The sequence below is a fragment of the Rhinolophus ferrumequinum genome, chromosome 18 (genome assembly GCF_004115265.2).
Source record: "Rhinolophus ferrumequinum isolate MPI-CBG mRhiFer1 chromosome 18, mRhiFer1_v1.p, whole genome shotgun sequence".
Classification (NCBI taxonomy): domain Eukaryota; kingdom Metazoa; phylum Chordata; class Mammalia; order Chiroptera; family Rhinolophidae; genus Rhinolophus; species Rhinolophus ferrumequinum.
Genome location: NC_046301.1, coordinates 36,735,963 through 36,758,771, shown reverse-complemented (window position 1 = coordinate 36,758,771; position 22,809 = coordinate 36,735,963). Strand labels below are relative to the sequence as shown.

Here is a 22,809-nt window from a genome sequence, read left to right as displayed (position 1 = left end):
CTACATATACTTTTTTGCATTCATGGATACCTAAATTTTCTTAATTTTTTTCAATATTCTAGGCTACATGTTTCATCTGTGAGTTTTTTCAAATTGTCGGAATCTCCAAAAAAATTTCCAGTGTACATATTTATTGAAAGAAATCCACATATAAGTGGACCTCCACAGTTCAAACCCATTGTTGTTTGAACTATTGTTCAAGAGTCAAATGTGTACATAAACTATTATATAAAATGCATACGTGTGCAAATGGATTGACAGATGCATAGATTTAACATAAAGAGATCAACGGTACATAGATTAAACCCATTTTATTGCTGTGTGGTTTTCCAGTCACTAATATACAATTAAAATCAAGCCAAATCATCAGTTACATTTAACTTTAAAACATCACAGAATTTATACCAAAACCCTCATTTATAAATACATTTTAAAACAGTAATTTAAAATTACCAGAAGATACTATTTTAATAGGCATATATCTAAATCACATAATCACATTTATTAGAGAGAATATATTTCAACTTCAGGATACAGTAACCATTTATTTTAGCCTTAGTAGACTTTTTTTTACAAACTATGACATTGAGGAAAAATATGTTCAGAATGTAGTATGTGTGTAGGCCTCACAGAGCAAAATTGTTTTTCAGTTACGTACAAAATCCTTGCATTTTCTCAATCAATCTGTAAATTACCTGAGACATAAGCATTATTACTCAACTATATAAAGAAACTAAGACTTGGAAACATTAAATAAGTCATCCAAGGGTGCTTATGAGAGAACATGGCAGGTTTGATCACAACTCTAACTGCAAAGTGCTTGCTCTTTCTACTTCATCATATATGTATTTTTGACAAAAAGCATGAGAATCATAAAGTATGAATTAAAAATATTTTAAGAGGTTTAGACTGACTTTGTTTTTAGACTTTCTTAAATTTTTCAGAAAAGGTTTCACTCAGTTGTTCAAACGCTAAGACCACATTGTCTTCTTCATTATCACATAGTTCACGCAAGGAAACACTGTAAATGAAAATAAATATATATGAAACACCCATTTTAAAAGAGGCGTTATTATTAGACTGACTTTCCCCACGTAGGCACAATTAAGGAAACCTCACCATGAATGTAACATTTTTCAAATTACCATTAAATTATTAAAAAATTTGAAATTAGTGTTTGAAATATATAACACACCTGATAGACTGAATGGTGAGTGAAAAATCTTTCAACAACTGGTAAGCATCTCCTTCATTCATCCTAAACAAAATAACATTTGGAAAATGAATCGTCTAGAAACATTTAAGAACATCTTATATCATGTTAAAATGTTGGATCTGTCAATCATAGGTTACTTTTGTCTGTCAAGATGTATTTACCACAATCATTTTCGCCACAGATTCCCACATGATGATTTAACCTGTGGCAATGGTGATTATGAATTCAAGAGTCACAAGTATCACAAACACAGATAATAAACACAGAAGGCTGACCATCTCAGGAGAAAACCAACATAGGAAAGTAAAGCTCAGGAGAGTGAATGAAAGATAAAGAATCAAAAGGGAAGAAACACATGAATTACTTACTAATAGCACAACTGCTTTACTCACAACAATGAGTCATATTTTTAAAAAATGACCAATATTTCTCAAGAGTGTCAGAAGTTTTAAGTACATCAGTTCAAAACAGACTTAAAAAAAAGGAGAGAAAAAAGGCATAATAAAAAAATACTGTTTATTTTTTAGACATAGCTTAAATGTAAATATTATTAAGTTATTCTTATATGAAAAAAAATTTATGTAAAATGCATACTGAATTTCTGATTGGTGTGACAGAATGCCCCTCCCCACATCTATGTGCCCAGCGCCTGAGCCAATTTCTCCATTCTAGGTAAATCCAAGAGGGCTTATTCCTGCTTACTATTTTTGAAACTCGTTTCCCTGCCAAAGAACTAAAACAATTGCCATGTTTTCGGTCCTCAGATGTATGAATTACATATTTTTTATATAGTTCTCTCAGATAATAAAGAGCATAACAATATTTGTTATTATTATTCAGTTTTAAAATATCTAGTAAGGAATACATAGGATATTAATACATAAAAATATATCTATGAGTATGTGAAAATATTTATATCTGTAGAGTAAATCTTTATGTCAAATGAGTCAGCCGAAGTCCCAAGAATTTGCTGGCAAACTGCAAACAAAAATAACAAACTCTTGCAATTTTTCTCTAAGAAAAAACTCCAATATCTTTAGCATAATTAACCTACACTTGAAATTATACAGTCTTTTTCTTAAAATTCATTAAGTTCATCCATTCAATATATAAAGATGGAGACAGAGATCAACATAGAGATGGAGATGGAAATGGATCTAGATATAGATATAGAGATGGAGATGAAAGAGACAGACATGGACGTGGCTGTGGACCTGGAGATAGAGATAGGGGTAGAAATAGACAGAGATGGAAATAGATAAAACATACCTGTTGTCCTGGACTAATCCTATCAAGGAACCATGTTTGTAAAAGTCAAGTGCATAAGCATTAAGTGGCATTCTTCTTCCTTGGCTGTCAAATTCCTGTGGCAACAGCACAGGAGCCTGAGCGTGGTGGATACCAATTGTGCGCAGAATGATCTGCAGAAATATGACTCTTCTTAATTGCTTGTTTATACACAAAGAAAGCTTATAATTTATTACACTGTGCTTTGCAGTTACTTCCTTAACCAACATTTTTAAAGCACACTGTTCATGGTGAAGGAAGAGGGTGTCTTTCATACACACTGGGGTGGTGCTATCCTAACCCAACCTAGAGAATGACTTGGCTCTACCTATGAACAATATTTTCCTCACAGCATACTGATAGCAACTTCAACCATTCAGCCTAGAATATCGCAAGAATCCCTAGGAAAGAAAAGCTGATTTAAAAATTTATCATTATCTTAATTGGTGCAGGTATATCTTTATAAACAGAGTATCAGGGAGCCAGTGCCTTATGTCTCAAGAGAAGAACTGAACAACTCTAATAATCTTTATAATCCAATTACCAGAATAAAAAGGAATGGGAGGAAGAAGGGGAAAGAAAAAGGAAAACGAAAAAAGGAATAAAGCAAATGAATAGTTTCCATGCCTGCTCTATTTTTTAAAACTACATGGGGCCAACAGGAACTCTAGTACACTGCTAGTGACAGTGTAAACCAGTACACTACATTCTCAAGTGACTTGTTTGTAGTTTGACAAGTTACTATTATTAAAATTTCTTGGAATACTTTTATCCCAGTATGATCCAGAAAATTTTTTTGACCCCGAAAATCCAGAAAATGTATACTCAAAGGAAACTGTTACACAGGTATACTGGATGTTTATAGCAACCCTGTTTGTAATAGCAAAGACTAGAAACAAACACAAAAACTTAACAGGAGAACAGGATCAATAGGTTGTTTTATTTTCACATTATGAAATATTATGAAATAGTAAAAATGAAAATTAGAGCTTCATGTCACAGCATGAATGAATCTTACAGACATAGTGTTGCATACAAAAAAAGCAATTTCCAGGAGACCACAGTATGTATTCCTTTACTTTTTATAAAATTCAAAAGCGCAAAAATGAAATGTGCTTTTGGAATATGACATTTTTTTGAGGAGAATTAAAAACACAAAGTTTAAGACCGTGGATATCTTGAGGAAAGAAGAGAGAGATGAGTGAATGAAATAGAGGAGGAAGACACGGGTGTGCATTTCAATTTTATGTCTTATAGCTTAGCTATATGCCATTTAAAGATATGTATGTATACATATTTAATGTTACACTAAAATGTAACAGACAATACAACAAGCAAAATAAGTTTTAAGAGATTATAATTTACACTAGTAAACTTGTACAAAGTGAGTTGAGTACGACAAAGGGCACGTTACACTCCAGCAATTCTCTGGAAATATTCACCAGTGCAAGATGCTTCAAAATGACCCGATGACATTTTGACATAGATCCGACCCCTTCTCTCTGGCACACCATCAGGAATAACTACGTGCCTGAGCCAGTCCATGCCCTGTACATTACGAGTCACTGATAATTTCTGGTGACTGTGTGGCAACACGACATAGACATTATGTTCTGTTATAACTGTATCTGTGTCCTTCCAAAACCCCATGGAAAAACTTGCATATGGAAAGGAAACAAAGTGAATGGCACATACTGCCCAGAAGTTTGTACAATAGAGAAAAGGGACTATTACAACACCTAACAATTAACATGTTTTTTTTTTTTTTTTAACGTCGCTAGCTACAAAGCTCTTATATAATTAATTGTGGTCATACAAATGAAATACAGGAAAGAATCTTTATAAGTTTATTGCTTTTGTAAGCTAAAGTGCACTCCTTTATTATTTCTATGCCAGAATTCTACATTTTCCAAGGGTACTTTATTATAAGACACCACTCAGATCGAATTGTCCATTTGAAATGCACAAAGGTCTACATATATAGTTTTTCAAAATTGTTTTAAGTGGCACTGGACTATTTTACATAATAGAGTCTGATTTTGGAATCAAATGGAGTTGAGACATCATTCCATAATATCGAATGTAACAAAACATTTTCTTTCTCAAATTTTATATTGATATAAATTAAACTTCTATAATCTTATTCCAATATTCAAATGGATTATTCGGCATATTCCAAATGTGTCCAGTTCTTTGTCCTCTATCAAGGATTACCAGTACTTATAGTAATACCAGGAAAGCCTGAAGATAGCTTTATGTGCTCTTTTCACAGCAATCCTTTGTCAATCTCCTCTAAAGTCTTCAAAGATTGAAAAAAAAAAAAAAAGCAGTCATGGATGTTTGCTATAATGGAGCAGAGTCCCTCAGGTCAATATTGAGAAACTGAAAAGATACTGGTGCCAAGAGTACCTATCCTTGGATATTTCTGTTCATTAACCTGGATTTTTTTTTTTTCAATTTGGGAAAGTTGAAGGCCTTTCTAAGCTGCCTGAAAGTATAAATACACGTTTTTTTTCTTAAAGACATTTTATTTATTAATCCCATTTTCCACTTACATGGTTTGGAATTTTTGATTGAAGCAAATCACTGTCACAGTTCCCAGAGAGACAAACAAATGGAGAAATAGCTACTCTTCCTTCCTTGCAGTTCATCAAGTGAGACACAAGTTGAGAGTCTTCACATTCTTTATCTGTGAAATCTGGCCATAATAGGTTGGGATAGGTTCATTTTTAAATATTAGCCAAATTATCAAGCCTGACGCACCTGTTCTAGATCATGCTACAAGGGGAGCCATTCAACTCTCCAGGACATATATCATAATGAAGACTGAGTAAGCAATATCACATGAAGTGAATAGCGAATCTTGGCATAGAATATATTCAATAAATGTTAGCTATTAATATTACTATCAATATTATATACTTTTGTTCTATACTTTAGTTGCTTTGATCAACAGGTAATAAAAGACTAAATTTAAATTGTATATTTTTAACACAGAATTATTATTACCTTGGTACTTTTTCCCACTAAACTCAAACTTGACCTCTGACTCTTTCTAGACAGGGTATTTATTCCAAGTAGCCACTATCAGTAGGTTTGGAAATGGCATATGAAAAGGAATATTTTTTCAATTCCTATTCTTATAAAGCATCAGATCAGGCATTCACACTTGGCTTTAATTTGTAATGGAGGCAGTATATTCACACACTCCTATTTCACTTCCTCTGGGATGCTCAATAACAGTGTCCCACTGTGATTGTCTGCTTTTGGTTCATGTTACTTTCCACTCTAATTGGGTTCAGAAAGCTACAAGCTCTAGCTCCTTGACTTTTTCTGTTGAGGATGTTAGGATGTAATGAAACCAGGAAATTACTACCCACACAGCTCAACTCTTTCCCTTTATCCCAGTCCACCTTTTCCTGTGCACTTTGCCCTAGAAGAGGTCCATCCAATAGCTTTTGAAAAACAAGAGCAAAGTTTAATAGTGTAAACAAGATCAAAGTTTAATAGTGCATGTTTCTGTGCTAGGTACTATTTTATAATATTCACTTAATTATTTAACTTAATTACTTAAAGTTCACACAAACTAGTTAGATAATGTTATATTCTTTCTCATATATCTATAGAGGAAATTGAGGCATGAATGTGGAGTCACTTATCCAAGATCTCACTGTTAGTAAGTACCAAGGCCATAGTTTGGTCTTGCCAAACATTAATATAGACTGCCAAGAGTCAATGTTAATGAATACTATGCATATTTCCTGTCAAAGAGAAAAGTGACAGAATAATCCCTAGTTTTTCTTCATCTCATAGATGTCCTTACTCCATTTTCCAGGAGTAACCCAAAAGCAGCCTTTAATAAAGATGGTTTATAAATGACTCTATTTAGTTTCATTCTCCATTGCCCTTTTAACTTCAAATAATCGCTTTCTTTCTTTGGAAGTCAGAAGGAATCCCCTACTAAGACAGACATATTTTCAGGGCCTTGTTCTTCTTCTGGGAGAAAATACTCTTAGGCAAGAGGATTTACTCTTTAAATTGTTCCACAATGAAGGTAAATTATACTTACTTATGTTTGACAATGGGAGTTGATGTTCCTGTTTCATATCAGCCAATTTGGAAACCATGAGTAGGAAAGAGGCAAAGTCCTTTGTAACTTGTGTGTTATACTCATGTAAAGCAGCATTAAAATCCTTAGGGAGATCCTCAAGGAACACCTAAATTATAAAGGAGATTATCAAGAAAACCTAGTGGCCAAAGATTTTTTCAGAGAGTTCTCTATACCTTCCTTGAAAACTGAAACTTTGGAAGACGGGTAAGGAACACTGCAATATAATTCTATAGTTATCTATTTATTCAATAATGTAACTGTTTCACTCATTCGTCTTTGAATTTAAAGTAAAATTCATTTTTGTTTCTATTTGCATTTATTAAAATCAATTGTTTTACTGCTAAAAATGTGCTTTCACACTACTTAATCAAAACCATCTTTTAAATAGAAGCATGCCTTCAAATGACATTTGGCTTATGCATTGTTCAAAAAATCTAGTGCTATGTTTAGAGAGCAAGCGACAATATAAAATACATTTTCATGCCTGGAATAAACCTCCCTTGACTGTGAGGATTTTTAAAACCTCACTGGATTCATTGTGCTAATATTTTGTAAATTATTCTACCACATTGTAAGTATTTTTAGATACAGTAGATATTCATTTTTATCTACACACTCATTATCTTTTCCAGGGTTCTTCACATCCTTCCATATTTTCATGTTCTCCAAGTTTAGAATTTTTTTCTGTCTGCCCTAAGGTATATGATATTTCTTTTAGCATAGACCTTTTAGTGTGCATGCTGCTCGCGTGTGCGCGTATACACACATACACCAAAAATACCTGCTAGAATAAACAAAATCAGCAAAGTTGCTGAATAAATATCAACATTAAAAAATCAGTTGTGTTTCTATATATTAAGTATCTTAAAAGGAAATTAAGGCAATCTCATTTACAATAGCATCAAAAAGAATAAATTACTTACGAATAAACAACCAAGGAAGTGAAAGGTTTTTACACTAAAAAGTATGAAACACGGATGAAAGAAATGATAGCAGACACAATAATGGAAAGGCATGCCATGTTCATGGATTGGAAGAATCAATACTTTAAGATGTCAATACTTCCCGAAGTTATCTGCAGATTCAATGCAATTCTTATAAAAAATCCCAATGACATGTTTTACAGAAATAGAAAAATAATCCTAAAATGTATATGGAACCACAAAAGATTCTGAATAGACAAATTGATACTGAGAAAAAAGAACAAAGCTGGAGGCATCACACTCCCTGGTTTTGAATATATTACAAAGCTATAATAATTAAAACAGTATGGTACCAGCATAATGACTGGCATATAGATCAGTGGAACAGAATAGAGAGTCCAGAAGTTAATCCAGGTATATATAGTCAGCAGATCTTTGACAAGGATGCCAAAAATATCTAATGGGGAAGGACAGTCTCTTCAACAAATGGTGTTGGCAAAACTTGACATACACATGTACAAGAATGAAACTGGACCCTAACTATACACTACATAAAAATAAACTCAAAATGGATTAAAGACTTAAATGTAAAACCTGAAACTGTAAAACTCATAGAAGAAACTATAGAAACAATGGTCTTAGCAATGATCTTTTTTGATACGACACCAAAAGTGCAGGCAACTAGAATGAAAATAAGTAAATTGGACTATATCAAACTAAAAAGCTCTGTACAGAAAAGGGAATAATCAATGTGTAAACGTATTTCCAGAATAGAAGAAAATAGTTCTAAACCATCTATGTGATAAGGGGATAATAGCAAAAATATATAAGAATCTCCTATGACTCAGTAACAAAAATAAATATTTTTTTTAAATGGGCAAAGCACTTGAATAGACATTGTTCCAAATACGGCATACAAATGGCCACCATGTATATTAAAGTTCTCCACTTTACTAATAATGAGGGAAATGCAAATCAAAACTACAGTGAGATTTCACCTTATACCTGTTAGGATGGATATTATAAAAAAAGAAAGGAAAAAAAAAGAAACGTGTTAAGAAGGATGTAGAAAAATTAGAACCCTTATACATTGTTGGTGGTAATATAAATTGGTGCAGCCTCTGTGGGAAACATATGGAGGTTTCTTCAAAAAATTAAAAATAGAACTACTATACGATTGAATAATCCCAGTTCTAGGTATAAATCCAAAGAAAGTGAAATCCAGATCTTGAATAGATATATGCACCCCTATGTTCACTGCAACATTGTTCACAGTAGACAAAATATGGAAACAACCCAAATGTCTATCAACAGATGAATGGATAAGATTATGTGGCGTACACACACAATGGAATAGCAATCAGTCTTTTAAAAAAGGAAATCTTGCTATTTACAACAACATTGTGCTAAATAATATAAGCCAGTCACAGAAGGACAAATACTGTATGATTCTACTGATCTAAAATAGTCAAACTCACTGAAGTAGAGAATAGAAAGGTGGTTGCCAGGGGCTCGGTGGAAAAGGAAATGGGGAATTGTTTTTCATTGGATATAAAGTTTCTCTTATACAAGATAAATAAGTTCTAGATATTTACTCTAGGACATAGTACCTGTGTAAACAATATAGTATTGTAAACTTTAACATACATCAAGAGGATAAATATAATGTTAAGTCTTCCTACCAAAAAAATAAGTCATAAGGAAACTTTTGGAGGTGAAAGATACGTTTAGTACCTTGGTTATGGTGATGATATCATGGGTGTATGCATATTTTCAAATTCATTAAGATTATACATTAAATGTGTGCAATTTTGTGTATATCAATTTTACCTCAATAAAGCAAAAAAAAGACCAGACAAACGCATATCCTCTTGCTATTTTATTAAACCAATTACAATATGCTTACCCTGTTTTAAATTGTGTTTAACATATATGTTAATATACATATACATTTATGTATGAAAATAAACAGAGAGGAGTGAAAATATTTCCTTTTATTTTCTAGCTTCCATTATTTTTATTAACAAGTCAGCTGTCTATTTCATTATTACCTTTTTCAAGGAAATGTCTATTTCAGTTTTAGCAGATTTGTGATTTCCTCTTTGTTTTTGATTCCTGTTAGTTTTAATTTAATGTTTATTTATATTTATCCTTGAAGTTGACTACACTTTTGAAACTATGGAGTGCTATCTTTCATCAACTTCAGAATTTCTCCAGCTATTAGTTTTGAATACTCTTCAGCCATTTTTCTCCCTCTTCTTCTGGGATTCCTCCTATATAACATTAAACATTAAATTTACATGTCTCTTATGCTATCTGCTTTTTTTTCACTTTTTTTCTCCCTGGGTGGACACTTTCTATTGAGCTGTCAATTCACTGATTCCGATTTCTGATATATACTATATTCTGATCAGATATATTTTTCAATTCTGGAATGATAATTATCCAGTGAAATTATCTAACCTTTCTTCACTTTTGCCTATCTCTTTCCCTGTTTTCTTGAACATATTAGTCATACTTAAAGTCCTCGTATCTTAATTCCAGTATCTGGATCATCTGTGTAACTACTACGACCTGTTTTTCTTCCTGCTAAATTGATAATATATTTTTGCTTACTCACTTTTTTTTAGGTTTGGTGGGTGGAGGAGGCGGCTATTTTTGTTTTTGTTTTTTTTGCACCAGAAAATGTTGATAAAAGGACCTGATAGGCTTTAAATGATTATTTTAGTATTAAATGGTTACTATTTTCCATCCAAATGAGTTCCTCCGTTTTTGTGTTTAGCCAAGTGAGTGAAGATGTGATCACCTCAGTCCAAGTATGGATAGAAGTGGGTTGGTCCTGTTTTCTAGCTTTAATAAGTCTGTCTATATCTGATTTATCTCTGTTCTGAGGTCATGGTCCTTTTGGGATTCCGAGTATGAAGGTGGTTGGTCTCTGTCTTCTCAGCCCTAAAACACGGCCAAAGATCCACCTCTTTCCTGCAGAGCTTCCTAACTTATTTTTATACTTTCCAGCCCAAAATGGCTTCAGAAATGTCTTGGGGTGGGAAGGAGATACTAACCTGTAAATAAATGCAGACCTCCTCTCTAGTGGATTTTTCCTTAACAAATGCATTAACAAAATATTTGGCGTAGAATCCAAAAACTTCATGCAGACTTGGTACCCAGTAAATGTTCTGTGGTTAAAACTCACTATGTCTCTCAAGTTTCTAGTCTGTTACTCCAGTCCCATGCGGTCACTAATAGCTTTATTCATTTTTTTAGTTTTGTGTATTTTGCTTTGTTTTGATCTATCTCATAGGAGAGGCTCTCTGCATATGCTCACTACAATTTTCAACCCATGTTGAGAATAGACAAATTCTTTGGGAGAAAAACATGGTTGGAGATCCCTATCACACCTTGGATAAGCTCTTGCCATTTTATCATTTTAGCCAATCTAATCCTCATTACTTCCACAGCTCTGTTGCAATAGGAGTGATGGCCACCTAAAATATCCTACCTGAAAATAAACAAATTCCCAATCATCTTTAAGAAAAAGGGAGGGAGAGAGGGAAGGAAGGACAGACGGAGAGACACACACGCACAGAAGGCCTCTACTCATAACCTTTTATTGTATTTTTTTGTAAGAATAAAGATACTGACTTTTCTAAGTTAAATATAAATTTATTTAGACAAAAAAATTAAATGATAGTTCAAGAATGTACATATGATTTAAAAGCATAAAGATGATAGGTCAATGAGTAAAGTTGTGTTCACTGATCTAGAGAAGATTCTGTGAGGGCTAAGATTTGTAATTTGACGTTGTGGGGTTAGACAATATAGATTAACTCATCTCTTTTTGTTCCTTGTCACCTTTTACTAAGGCTATTTGGTATATCCAGCCTATCCCACTGTTTCAGATTCTAGTGGATTACATTAATAAGAGTATCTGATGTTGATTTAATGATAGGAAATCATGATCAAAGAAAATGTTGCAAATAAAATTGTAAAACAGTTTTCCTGCTTTTAGTCTATGTAAGTCAAGGGATGATTTCTTAGATGACTATTCTAATATTTTTTCACTAAGGACATATAATTCAATATATACTTCCTGTTCATAGTCCTACCTCAAGGTTAAAAGATCCCACTGTAGATTCAGTGATGGGAACTATTAGTTCATTTAATGTACAGTTACCTAATTTTTGTCTTTAACCACTGAATGTTACAATTTGATACAATCAAATAGAAAACATGAGCAAAATCTTTTATTTTTTTTTCCTCAAGGCATTTAATCTTTAATAGATTTATAGGGAGAGGCTTATGAATTACAGATTAAATATAACAGTAATTACAGAAAGAATAAATTATTATACAAAACAAATGAATCCTAGATTAATAAAATTTGACTGTTGCTAAATCATTTATGGTAAAATTTATTTATCTTAAATATTTAATGCTATCAGAATCATAAATTTTACCTTCGATTGATAAAACTTGATAGGAGCATCTTGGAACTTTGCTGGAAGAAATCTTCTTCCAAACAGATTTGCCAATACTAACACTAGTTTTTCCATAACATCTTGAGAAAAACGTTTTGAGCCTGCACAAAACAAAGTATATTGTTATAAATGTAAAAATGTATGTTAATCCATTTTTTAATATTTAAATTGAACATTACATTGCATTTCATTTCATGGAAACTAAAACTTTTTGACAAATTTAGCAACTAAGTAACAACTATTATCTGTGGCAGTTTTATGTCTGTGCCTTCTTTCTCATTCTTACTCCTCTCACTTTAGTTCAGACCCTAGTTGTTCCAAACACAAGTTGCCTTATTTCCATACCTGGATTCTCCTTTCTTCTGTCTATGGTCAGTTTTACCAAAACATTTTATGGTCACATCTCTCACCTACTCAAAAATCTCTGATTGCATCTCAGTGTCTCATAAACAAAATCCATTCTCCTTTGCCTAGCATTTAAGGCTTTCCCAGGTTTATCTCCCTTCCTTACCCTCCTGTCACTCAGGTTAAGATAAGGTCATCTTGACTTGTTTTTTATCCATCACAACACATGAGGGCTTTACTATAGTGGTTTAAAAGGTGCTACATTTAAAAACTTGGGCTCTAGAGTCAGACTACATACATATATTTGAATCTTTGCTCTGACACTTACTGAAATTTTGTGACCATGTCAATTTATTTAATTTCTATGTACCTCAGTTTCCTCAATTAAAAAATAATGATAGCCATATTATCTGCCTCACAAAGTTATCAAATTTTCTATCTCCATGTTTGTAACTGCATACACTGCCCTTTCCACATACATACACAGAAATAAACACAAACAGCACATCCTGTTGCCTGAAATTATTTCTCCTCTTACAGAGCTTTTGGGGTGGACAGAATTTTTCAAGTACCCTTGTTTCACAGAACAATGCATGTTCAGAGTACAGTGACTAGAACTATTGTGCAAAATAGAGTGTTTCTACCAGTTAATGATAGAAGATAATGTTGTAAAAAGCACATTTCACCAGGCATTAGGAACTCTAAAAAATTTAAGCACAAAGAGGGAAACATTTCTTTCAGGAACACAGTTTAAGAGATCTATTTCATTATAAAAAAAAATTAAAAACTGTGTTAAATGGAGTATTACATGGCATTGTAAATGGAATTCATAAAATATTTAGACAATTATTGGCAAAAACATATTTAAGGGGAAAACAAGATTCTTGCTTATGCAATAAATATATTACCAGCTATTTAAATACAGTATACAATTAAATTCAAAGAAAAAAAGAATGCGAAAAAGTACTCGAAATATTAATAGTAGTAAATATTTTTTTGATATAATACTTTCCTATATCCTTTTTCTGCGATGAGCATACACTAAATTTAAACTAAATATTTATTTAAAAATTATACATTATTTAATATGTTCTGAATCCTGGAGTCCAGGAATCACTGAAGTTAATTAATGAGAAGTTGACGTTTTAAAATAGGTATCACAAAATATGGCTGACTCCCATATAATCTATATTGTAGGTATATAAAAGTTTATTTTTTCTAATTTGGTATCTAAATTATATGAATATTACCTTGTACTCTCGTTGTAGAAAACAATATTCCTGAAGCGCTTAGCTTCTGTTGCTAATTTTAGACTACACACAGGAAACATCAAGCTTACCTTTCTGAGTTGGCTGACAGAGATTATGGAAGAGGCCTCTTACAAGAAAATTGACAAAAACAAGATTAGAAGGCTCATGATAATGCAAATGTGACACAAGTCCAGCAAACCCCATCGGATTACCTTCTTGACTTAAATAGCCCTAAAGAACAAAAATAATTCATTAGTTTCAGTCAACTCAGCACATACATTAATCAATAAGTAATTTATTAAGAGCCAGTTTAAAATTGTACTTAATGCCAATCTAAGAGATCGACAATCATTACCTGGCCCAATTTTGATAATTACATCAATTATAAGTAATGTTAATCATTGGATATAACTATCTGAAGACTACAATTAGTTCAGTATGATAAGAAATAGAGATAGTACCAATCCTATTTCACAGAAAGGCAAAGTACAATCATACCTCTTTCACCAGGAATTGCAAAGAAAACAAGAAGTAAAGTTTTAACATCCCCATGGTTCTGGGTTGTTTGAAGGACAGCAATGAATGCTTTAGCACTGACAGCACCTTAAAAGAAGAATACCTTAATTTATACCATGTTCGTGATATGAAATACATTTGTAAATGATAATTTAGGTATATTGTAATTTGAAACTATTTTCTGTATATTATGATGTTTTGACTTAAAACAAACAAACAAACAAAAGAAAAACATTCTGGCTGGGGAGAGACTACCATTCCCAGGGCTAGCTAGTTTATGGAAAGATAACAACTTGCCTGAAAGCATGCTTATCCTATGCAAACCAACCAATCCCAAGTTTATATTGTTTCCTTACTTAACTCTCACAAACCAAGCCAATATTTCTCCTGCCCTAAATCACCCCAGGAACAGGAACCAGCCAGCTAGAGACCACTTATATAGCCCCAAGCCCTCTGGAATTATTCAATCTAGCAAATTCTAAACTGTTTACTCTGCCCTGTCTCGTCTTTGCTGTGGAAAACTCCAATGAAGGCAGTAGCCTAACATTGCCCCCTGCTTCCGTCTTCTGCCTCCTGACCACCCTTGATGTCTTCAACATGCAATACTGCATGGCATGCTGTGCCTCCCCTCTCTAGGACCCATGAGTTTAACACTTTGTTTTCCTGAGCTGCTCCTCTGTTCCCTGTTGTGGACTGATCATCACATAAGAGAATACAAATTAGGATAGATATTACCCATATCTATTACCCCACACAGATACCAGCAATATATAAGTTTCAATTAGATGTCATATTATTTGCTTGACCATGTTCTTACATGGCAGATCCTTCCTTTCACAAAACAGAACATATAAAACAGAACTATCAGAAAAGAAGGATATTGCCAAATAATCTGGTAATAAATGTGAATCGAATTTACAAGCTTCTAGTTCTTGTACTGTTCTGGAAGAAAATAAGATATTATATTATTTCATGTCCTAAAATATCGTTGTAAAAATGATGGAACTAGGTTGATTAAAACCAAAGTAATACAAATATTGCTTGGTTTCCAGTGTAAAATAGCATTGAGGTAGCAGTTCAGACATCTTTTAACTGCCCACTAAAATGTCTATGAGGTTCCAACAAAAGGCAAATTTCCCAAGGTCACCAAAATTTAAGACTTTGGGCATGAGAATTTACAGGAACCAACTCTGCTCATTGAAAGGCAAGTGGAGTAGGAAGGAAGGGAAGGGGGGGAGAAGGGAAGAAGGTGGAAAAAAGGAAAGAAGAAGGGGGTGAAGGGGTTGTACTGTCCATCACCTTTACTTTGGAGTGATATTTTTTGAGGGTCCTAAAAATGTCCTTTATTATAACCTCTTTTCTCTCTTGCTCTACATTTAGTTCATTGATGGTAATAGAAAACAGCAGAGTAATATGAGAGCAAAAAATTGAATGACATAAAGGAGTGATGCCATGCACATATCTGAGGGAAGATTTTAGAAGCAGAAGAAACAAAGTCATGGTTCTCAGACTGGAATGTGCCTGAAGAACATTGGCTTTTACTCTTCAAAAAAAAAAAAAAAAAGAAAAAGAAGAAGCTGACCTATAAATATTGTTTTCTTTAGCAGCAAAAAAAATTTACTTGAAAATTATTTGGCATCCTCAATGGATGCCAAAAACTACGACCTCTATGAGACAAGGCACAATAGAATAAGGTAAAAGGACAATATAAATTGACTGGTAAAAAAATAATACATTATTGTTGAAATAATATGATATGAAAGAGTAATATATGAAATAGTACTAAAGAATTTCAGGAAAACTGCAAGTCCAGTAGCAGAATTAAAATCCACATTTATATTACTAAAAAGCAGCAGTAAAACTTTGGAGACCTGCCATCAGCAATGTGGAAGATAAATATCATGTGTTCTTTTACAATGAAGAAAAATGGAGAACAAAGAATTCGCAATTTAAAAATTGTAACTTTTCCTGAAAAAGAAGCTCAACAAAGATAAAACAGAAGCAAATATCAAGATTTAATTTAAGAAATATTTTCTTAGTTCCCAAACTAGCTGAGCATTGCACTATTCAAATATACTTAACACTACTGAACTGTGTACACTTAAACATGTTTAAATAATAAATTTTATGCTATGTGTATTTTATCACAATAAAAAAAATCTAAACATGCAGATTGAAAGTTCTCATCATATAATAACTGAACCATCAATAAAAAAAGGGACCCACAAAACAGAATATCCTGGGGATAAGATTTTGAAATACAAGGATTAAAAAGAAAGATTCATATATCGCATAGGCAAAAAAAAAAAAAAAATCAAATTAATTCCAAGAGAACAGGAATGAACATGGTTCCTCTAAAGGAGACTCTAAAATAGAGTCTAATTCTCTATAATAGTAAATGCCAGACGGCAAGGAAGCTATCTTAGTTTGATAGGATGAGCAAAGACAATATTCTCAGAATTGTACGTCCACACTTAAGAGTCTTTTATGTGTGAAGGTTACAGATAGATCTTCTCAATATGCCAAGGCAAACAATAAATAAACCACTCTGATAACCTTTTTGGAAAAAATTCAAAATATTGCTAGAAGATGTTTTCTTCCCTCCTATATAGAGGTAAAAATTAAGAGTTCGACAGGAGGAAGTTTTGGTCTGAAATGCTGTGTGCCTGCTCTAGAAGACCATCAACCAACATAAGAGCGAACTCATCATGGAATTCCTGAAAGAATCCTCACTTCAGCAAACTATCTGATTTAACTGGGCATAGTAATCAATATACAAAAAGAGGGAAGGGGGGGGTCCCTTTCACAATGCATCTTCAACAGGATGGAAATCAAATTACTTAATTATGAATTTTAAACCTCTCATTATGGGATTGGACGCAAAATATTCATCTGTGAAAAAACCTTCAGGAAAATTTATAAGCATATTCTGAAGTCCAATTAAATATAAATATGTATCAGTGTTTAAAAAACAAATGCACAACCTGCCTAGAAAAATGACTTAAAAACATACAAAAATGATGATGTGATTATCTTTGGATAGTGGAACTAGGTACGGGTACTTTTTTCTTCTTTCAGCTTTCTACATTATCCAAATATTATCTGATGAACTTGGGTTACATTTTAGGAAAAATAAACTCTTTGATTACAAAAATCATAAAAACAGTATTTCTGTTCCCAATACGGGAAACAGGAAACTAACCCAGATATATATATATATATATAGATATATATATATAGATAGATAGATATATACATACATACACACACATATACATATATATAAAAGATATATATACAATATTTTAAAATTAAATATTATATTAAAATTAAATATATACATATATATTATATATATATATAATTAAAGATATATATATAAAGATATATATTTTTTTTAATTAAAGTTTATTGGGGTGAGAGTTGTTAGCCCATAGCCAGCTCCCTTCACTACCCTGCAACAACGCCTATCATTCGTGAAAACCATAATCTTGGATAATTCCAAAAGCCCATCCAGCCACAAACTCTATGACTGATAAAGGAGACAAAATTAATTATTATTCACCCCCTCCACCCAGCCCCAGTCCTCTATTATTTAAGACATTACAAAGCATTACAGACTGATGAAATCGAACGTTATTGCTCAGACTTCTAAAAGAACAGCAGAACTGACCCCAGGCAGGCCAGTAATGAGCACTTAACCTTAGAAAAGGTCAAGTTTGGTACCTTGGCCTTGGCATCCTCTGGGTCATCGCCCTTTGAAGCCAGTAGCATGAGTCGCAGGACCAGAGTGATGCTTAAGGGGAACTGTCCTCTCAGCTCAGGAACATTAGATTTGATGAGTTTTTCTATTTTTGGCAATGGAATGTTAAAAAAATAGACATCTCCCAGCAGGTCTTGACCTCGTCTTCCAGCACGTCCAGACATCTGGAAACAGAATAGAAGCACAGTGAAAAACTTATCTAAATACTTTATCACAATTAGAATTGAGACTTTACATTGGGTTGGAACAAGTAAACTGTGCATATGTCCAATTATTAAATAACTGAAACTAAAATCCAACTATGTAGCATTGAGGAAATTTACCATGGCTGAGAAAGAGCTGAAAAGGAGATATTTATCATTATTACCTACTTATTTCATGCCAAAAATTGTGCTAGATATTTGTATAATATATATAAAAAAACAAAAAACAAGAAAAGACCTTACCCTGATTTCAAGTTCACTTACAGCTGAACTTATTACATCAATTCTTTCCCTTCCCATCTTTTCCTCCCTCATCCCTTTCTCTCTCTCTCACACACACAAGTGTATTAAGTTAAAAATCACCAGAAAATTTGTGCACAAATTGAGGAAATATATGAGTAAGATAAAATTCAGAAACACTATTTGTAAAAAGCAAGTTAAGAACAAACTCTTTACAGAAGTTATATTAGTTATTAGTTATTAAGTACTTAGAATGTGCTAAGCCATGTGTGTGTGTGTGTGTGCGTGTGTGTTCAATAAAACTTTATTTACAAAAACAGGTGGCAGGCCAGATTTGTCCCATGGAACATAGTTTGCTTATTCTTGCAATAAAGGGTACAATAGATGGGATTATTTTATTGTTGATGATTTTTATAGATTTGTCTTTCTGTCTTTGTTATAGCTTTCTTTGCAGTTTTTATTCTTGTGATCACAATAATGGCTTTTACTTTACCAGTCATTAACAAAACACTGAAACAAATAACTCTACCCTCAAACAAGAAAGTTAGAAGTGGTATAGGGCTGGCTTAAACGCAGTAAGAAAGAGTCATGGAAGGTAATAATCACAGTAGCTAAAAAGTAAATTGCACACCTGAAATCTATGTAATTTTAATAACAATTGTCACCCCAATAAATTTAAATAAAAAAAAAAAAGTAAATGGCTTCTATCACGTGTCAAGGACTGAAATATTTTATACATATGGACATATTTAACTATTAAAACAACATTATAAAGTTTTTGTTTGTTTGTTTGTTTGTTTTTGTGTCCTTGCCCCCCTTTACAAATGGGAAAAATGAGGCACAGAAAGGTCAGGTGACTTCTCATGGTTGCAAAGTTTATAGGAAGCAGTGCAGTCAGGATAGAATGTGCTAAGCCCTTTAAACGGTTTTCTTTGTTTGTTTTTTGTTTTTTATACAGACCTCACAACAACTATATGAGGTAAATCTAATCATTATCCTCATTTTACAATGTAGAAACTGGGACATGGGGAATGTAAAAACTTGCCCATAGTCAAACCAGAAAGTTGTTTGGGAATCCAGGATCCAAACCCTGACATTTTGACTCCTAAGTTCAGTAACTGAAATATCATAACACCTTGGCTCCAGAGCCCTAAATATGAGATTCCCAAAGCTGCTATGGAAAGACAGTTCATGTACAGCATAGGAGCAGGAAAGGAAACAAAAAGGACAGGGATTGGTAAAGTGGTTAGAAATGAGGATGTTCTATTTGGTAGGAACAAGGGCTATAGGGGAATAAGAAGTGTTTACAGAGGTAGGGAATGGGACACTTTAATAAAAAACTTGAATGTTGGAGGATATATCCAAATTTAACGCCACTAGCAAAAATATTCACTAAATGTTCCTGAGCAGGGAAACCATATGAAGACAAACTACTCTGCACACAGGAAATAGTAATGTAATGAAAACTGAAAATCAGGAAATCGTTTTAATAATACAAGGCCAAGAATGTATGATGAAGATAGTGGAAAAGAAATTGAAAGGCAAAAATTAAATACTACCACAGGAGGCTAATGAAACGGGATTTGTAATAGACTGTGTATCAGACGCAAAGAAGAGAGACACATTAGTGATAACTCCACAGCACAAAATCATGTGCACAGGAAGTGAACGAGTAAGTGCTTATGAAGCACCTTCCATATATATCTTTCCTACAAATCACTTCACTTAATTCTGGCAAATGCTGTGGAGTAGTAATTATCATTCCTGTTCTGGAGATAAGAAAGAAGGATCAGGCAGTTTAGATATCTCACCCACGGTCACATAGCTGGTTAGTGACGGTCACATAATCCCCAACTCATGTGGTTTTCATTATACCACAGCTAAAAATGACAGTCAGGAATGAATGAATGTCAAGGTATCCTAGCCCATAAATTGCAGCTTGTTTGTAGATTAAAGACTCAACATTATTATTATTATTATTATTATTATTATTATTATTATTTACTATTTTATGCCCATATTTTAGTAACGCAATAGAGGATTTATGCACATCACAATACCTGTCTGTAATTTAAAGCATCTAGATAGATTGAATTTTGAGCAAAAACCACAGATTTACAAGGCATATTGATTCCTAAAGCAAGTGTTCCGGTAGCTGTCACCACCTAGAAAGAGAATAGAACAATTACCTCATGAAAAAGGATTTCTATAGAACACCACATAGTTTTTGAACTTTGAACTTCAACTAAACCACAGTGGGAAAACTAGCGACACTCACCATATTGGTATTTTTGCTATTTCACAAACACATCAAGCCCATTTCCAGTTCAGGGCTATACCAGTCACTCTGCTCTGCATATAATATTGTTTCCCAAATATCTGTTTATTTGGTTTGTCTAGTTCTCAGCTCAAATGTCAAAAAAATTTATGGACGACCAAATTCAAAGTAAACCACGCCTATCATCATTATTTCTCTTCCTACCCTATAGCATTTCTCTTCATAGCATTAATGACCACCTGAAGTAATAACATTTGTTTGTTTAATTGTCCTACACCAGACTCCAAGCCCCATTCAGCATTGTATCCCGACGCTGAGAAGAGTACCTGGCACTTGATTGGTGTTCAGTAAATGTTTGCTTTTTTTAAATAAATAACTAGAAAGGGAATTTCCCTAGGACAGGGTAATAATACTTTTACAAACCCACTTGTGGGCAATTGCCTACTTCATCACTACAATTTATTTGCAAAGGTTATTTTTATGGCAATAACATATTAAAGTAATAAAAGCAAAGTAAAATTTCATTTCTTCTCTCTGAATTGCCATGATAACTGATGAGAAAAGGAGTGGGGCAAACTTTAAAGTTTCCTAAATAATCCACTTTTACTTATTTTTTCATATAATGCTGGGTATTTCTAATTGCCCTGTCTTCCCTTTATATTGATTACCATGCATGCCATGATTAATGTTAATGGTAAAGTATACGAGGTAATTTTCTCCAATTAATCTGTAACAGAGATATACACATCTGTCAAAATGTAACATGCCATTTATTAATTGTTTATCTAAAGGGTTTTAATAAGAACAAAAATGGGAAAAGTAAGAACATTAAATTTAGAATATAGCTAGAATAAACACCTTTTTGAAAATGTGTTCTTTGTAGCAGTTATCACTATTTCCATAGTACCATTTCTAGGATGATCTAGCAACTACTATTTAACAGATATTATTTTAGACACAGGATATGCTGATCAAAATATGTGTTTCTTTCTTTCAATACATAATCATGTAGAAAAGTTTGTCCTCAGTTGTTGACTTTTAAAATAAACAAATTGTTATTAGTTAAGAGAAAATCTAAGCCAAGTTTTTCATGACATATTTGGGGTTTTTCCAGATTAAGATTTGCCCTTTAATTATAGTGTCAGATTTTCCTCAACATTTATTTATTAAGATTAAAAGATACTACCCAGAATAGCAGAATTAATCTCAGTCTCAATCCCTCTCTCTTTCTCTCCGTTACACACACACACACACACACACACACCACATACATATACCACACACAAAGATATAATGTACATCATACAAAAATTTAACATGGATAATTTGAAAAAGTCAGGATCTATTTTTAAATATTACTCAAGATCTAAAGTAACTAAGAAATTATATAAACTCTCTCTGTGAATTGATCTAGACTATCCCCATAGATCCGAAAGGAACATACTAAATACTACATAACAAGGGTTTGGTATGCAAGCTATTTTGGGTAATCTTCCTCTTGTCCACTATCAGTGATGAGAGAAGAGCATTTAGGAGTGACACATCTAAAAACTCTACCCAGATATGCAGTGGGTCCCATGGAAGCGATCCGTTCTTGCTCGTATTTCAGCTATTACATTGAGAAAACATCTGATCGAAACACTGTCGTACATGTTGTCCAAGCCCATGAAAGAATATCTATAGTTAAAATTATATGAATAACTGACAAAATTCCCTAGGTACTATAAATGAAAAAGCAAGGGGTTGTCTAAGATCAGCATAGGTAATTTCATTATAGAAATATTTGGAAAAGTATCTGTTTAGGGACTATTTTCATATCATGGAAAAGATAAACTGAGTGATAAACTTCAAACCCCTTCCCTCAATTAAATAAGATGTGGAAACATGCAGTTGTGTCAAGGGTCATTAAAAAGAGACACCATTAGATGAGAAAAAAATACCCATTTTTCTTGGGTATTCAGTTTTAGGTAGACACAGCTTCCAGTTTTAGAATGAAAAAATGTACCTACCCTAATAAAACCTTTCCTAAAAAGAAACCTCAACTAACTGTTTTCTTTGGCTTCCAAAGATGCGTGATGATATCCAATACCCCTTTCTGCCAAAGCCTTCAATTCTGCACCTTTTCTTGAGAATTTCACTCGATGAAACACGGTCTGCAAAGTCTAAAAGAAGCAAGAGTTTTAGGGATTTTGATAATTT

The 22,809-nt window shown here is 33.0% G+C and overlaps 1 protein-coding gene across 1 annotated transcript in view; it reads right to left on the bottom strand.

Moving 5' to 3' along the window:
• Positions 1 to 296: 296 nt before the first annotated feature.
• Positions 297 to 22,809, bottom strand: part of LOC117038325 (probable ATP-dependent RNA helicase DDX60) — a 79,775-nt gene continuing 57,262 nt past the window's right edge. The window contains 11 exon segments of the mRNA XM_033135224.1: positions 297 to 1,021; positions 1,196 to 1,258; positions 2,486 to 2,637; positions 5,059 to 5,201; positions 6,573 to 6,720; positions 11,995 to 12,116; positions 13,700 to 13,841; positions 14,109 to 14,213; positions 17,853 to 18,053; positions 20,393 to 20,497; positions 22,620 to 22,772. Of these exon segments, the coding sequence (XP_032991115.1) occupies positions 922 to 1,021; positions 1,196 to 1,258; positions 2,486 to 2,637; positions 5,059 to 5,201; positions 6,573 to 6,720; positions 11,995 to 12,116; positions 13,700 to 13,841; positions 14,109 to 14,213; positions 17,853 to 18,053; positions 20,393 to 20,497; positions 22,620 to 22,772 (1,434 nt within the window). The 3' untranslated portion in view covers positions 297 to 921.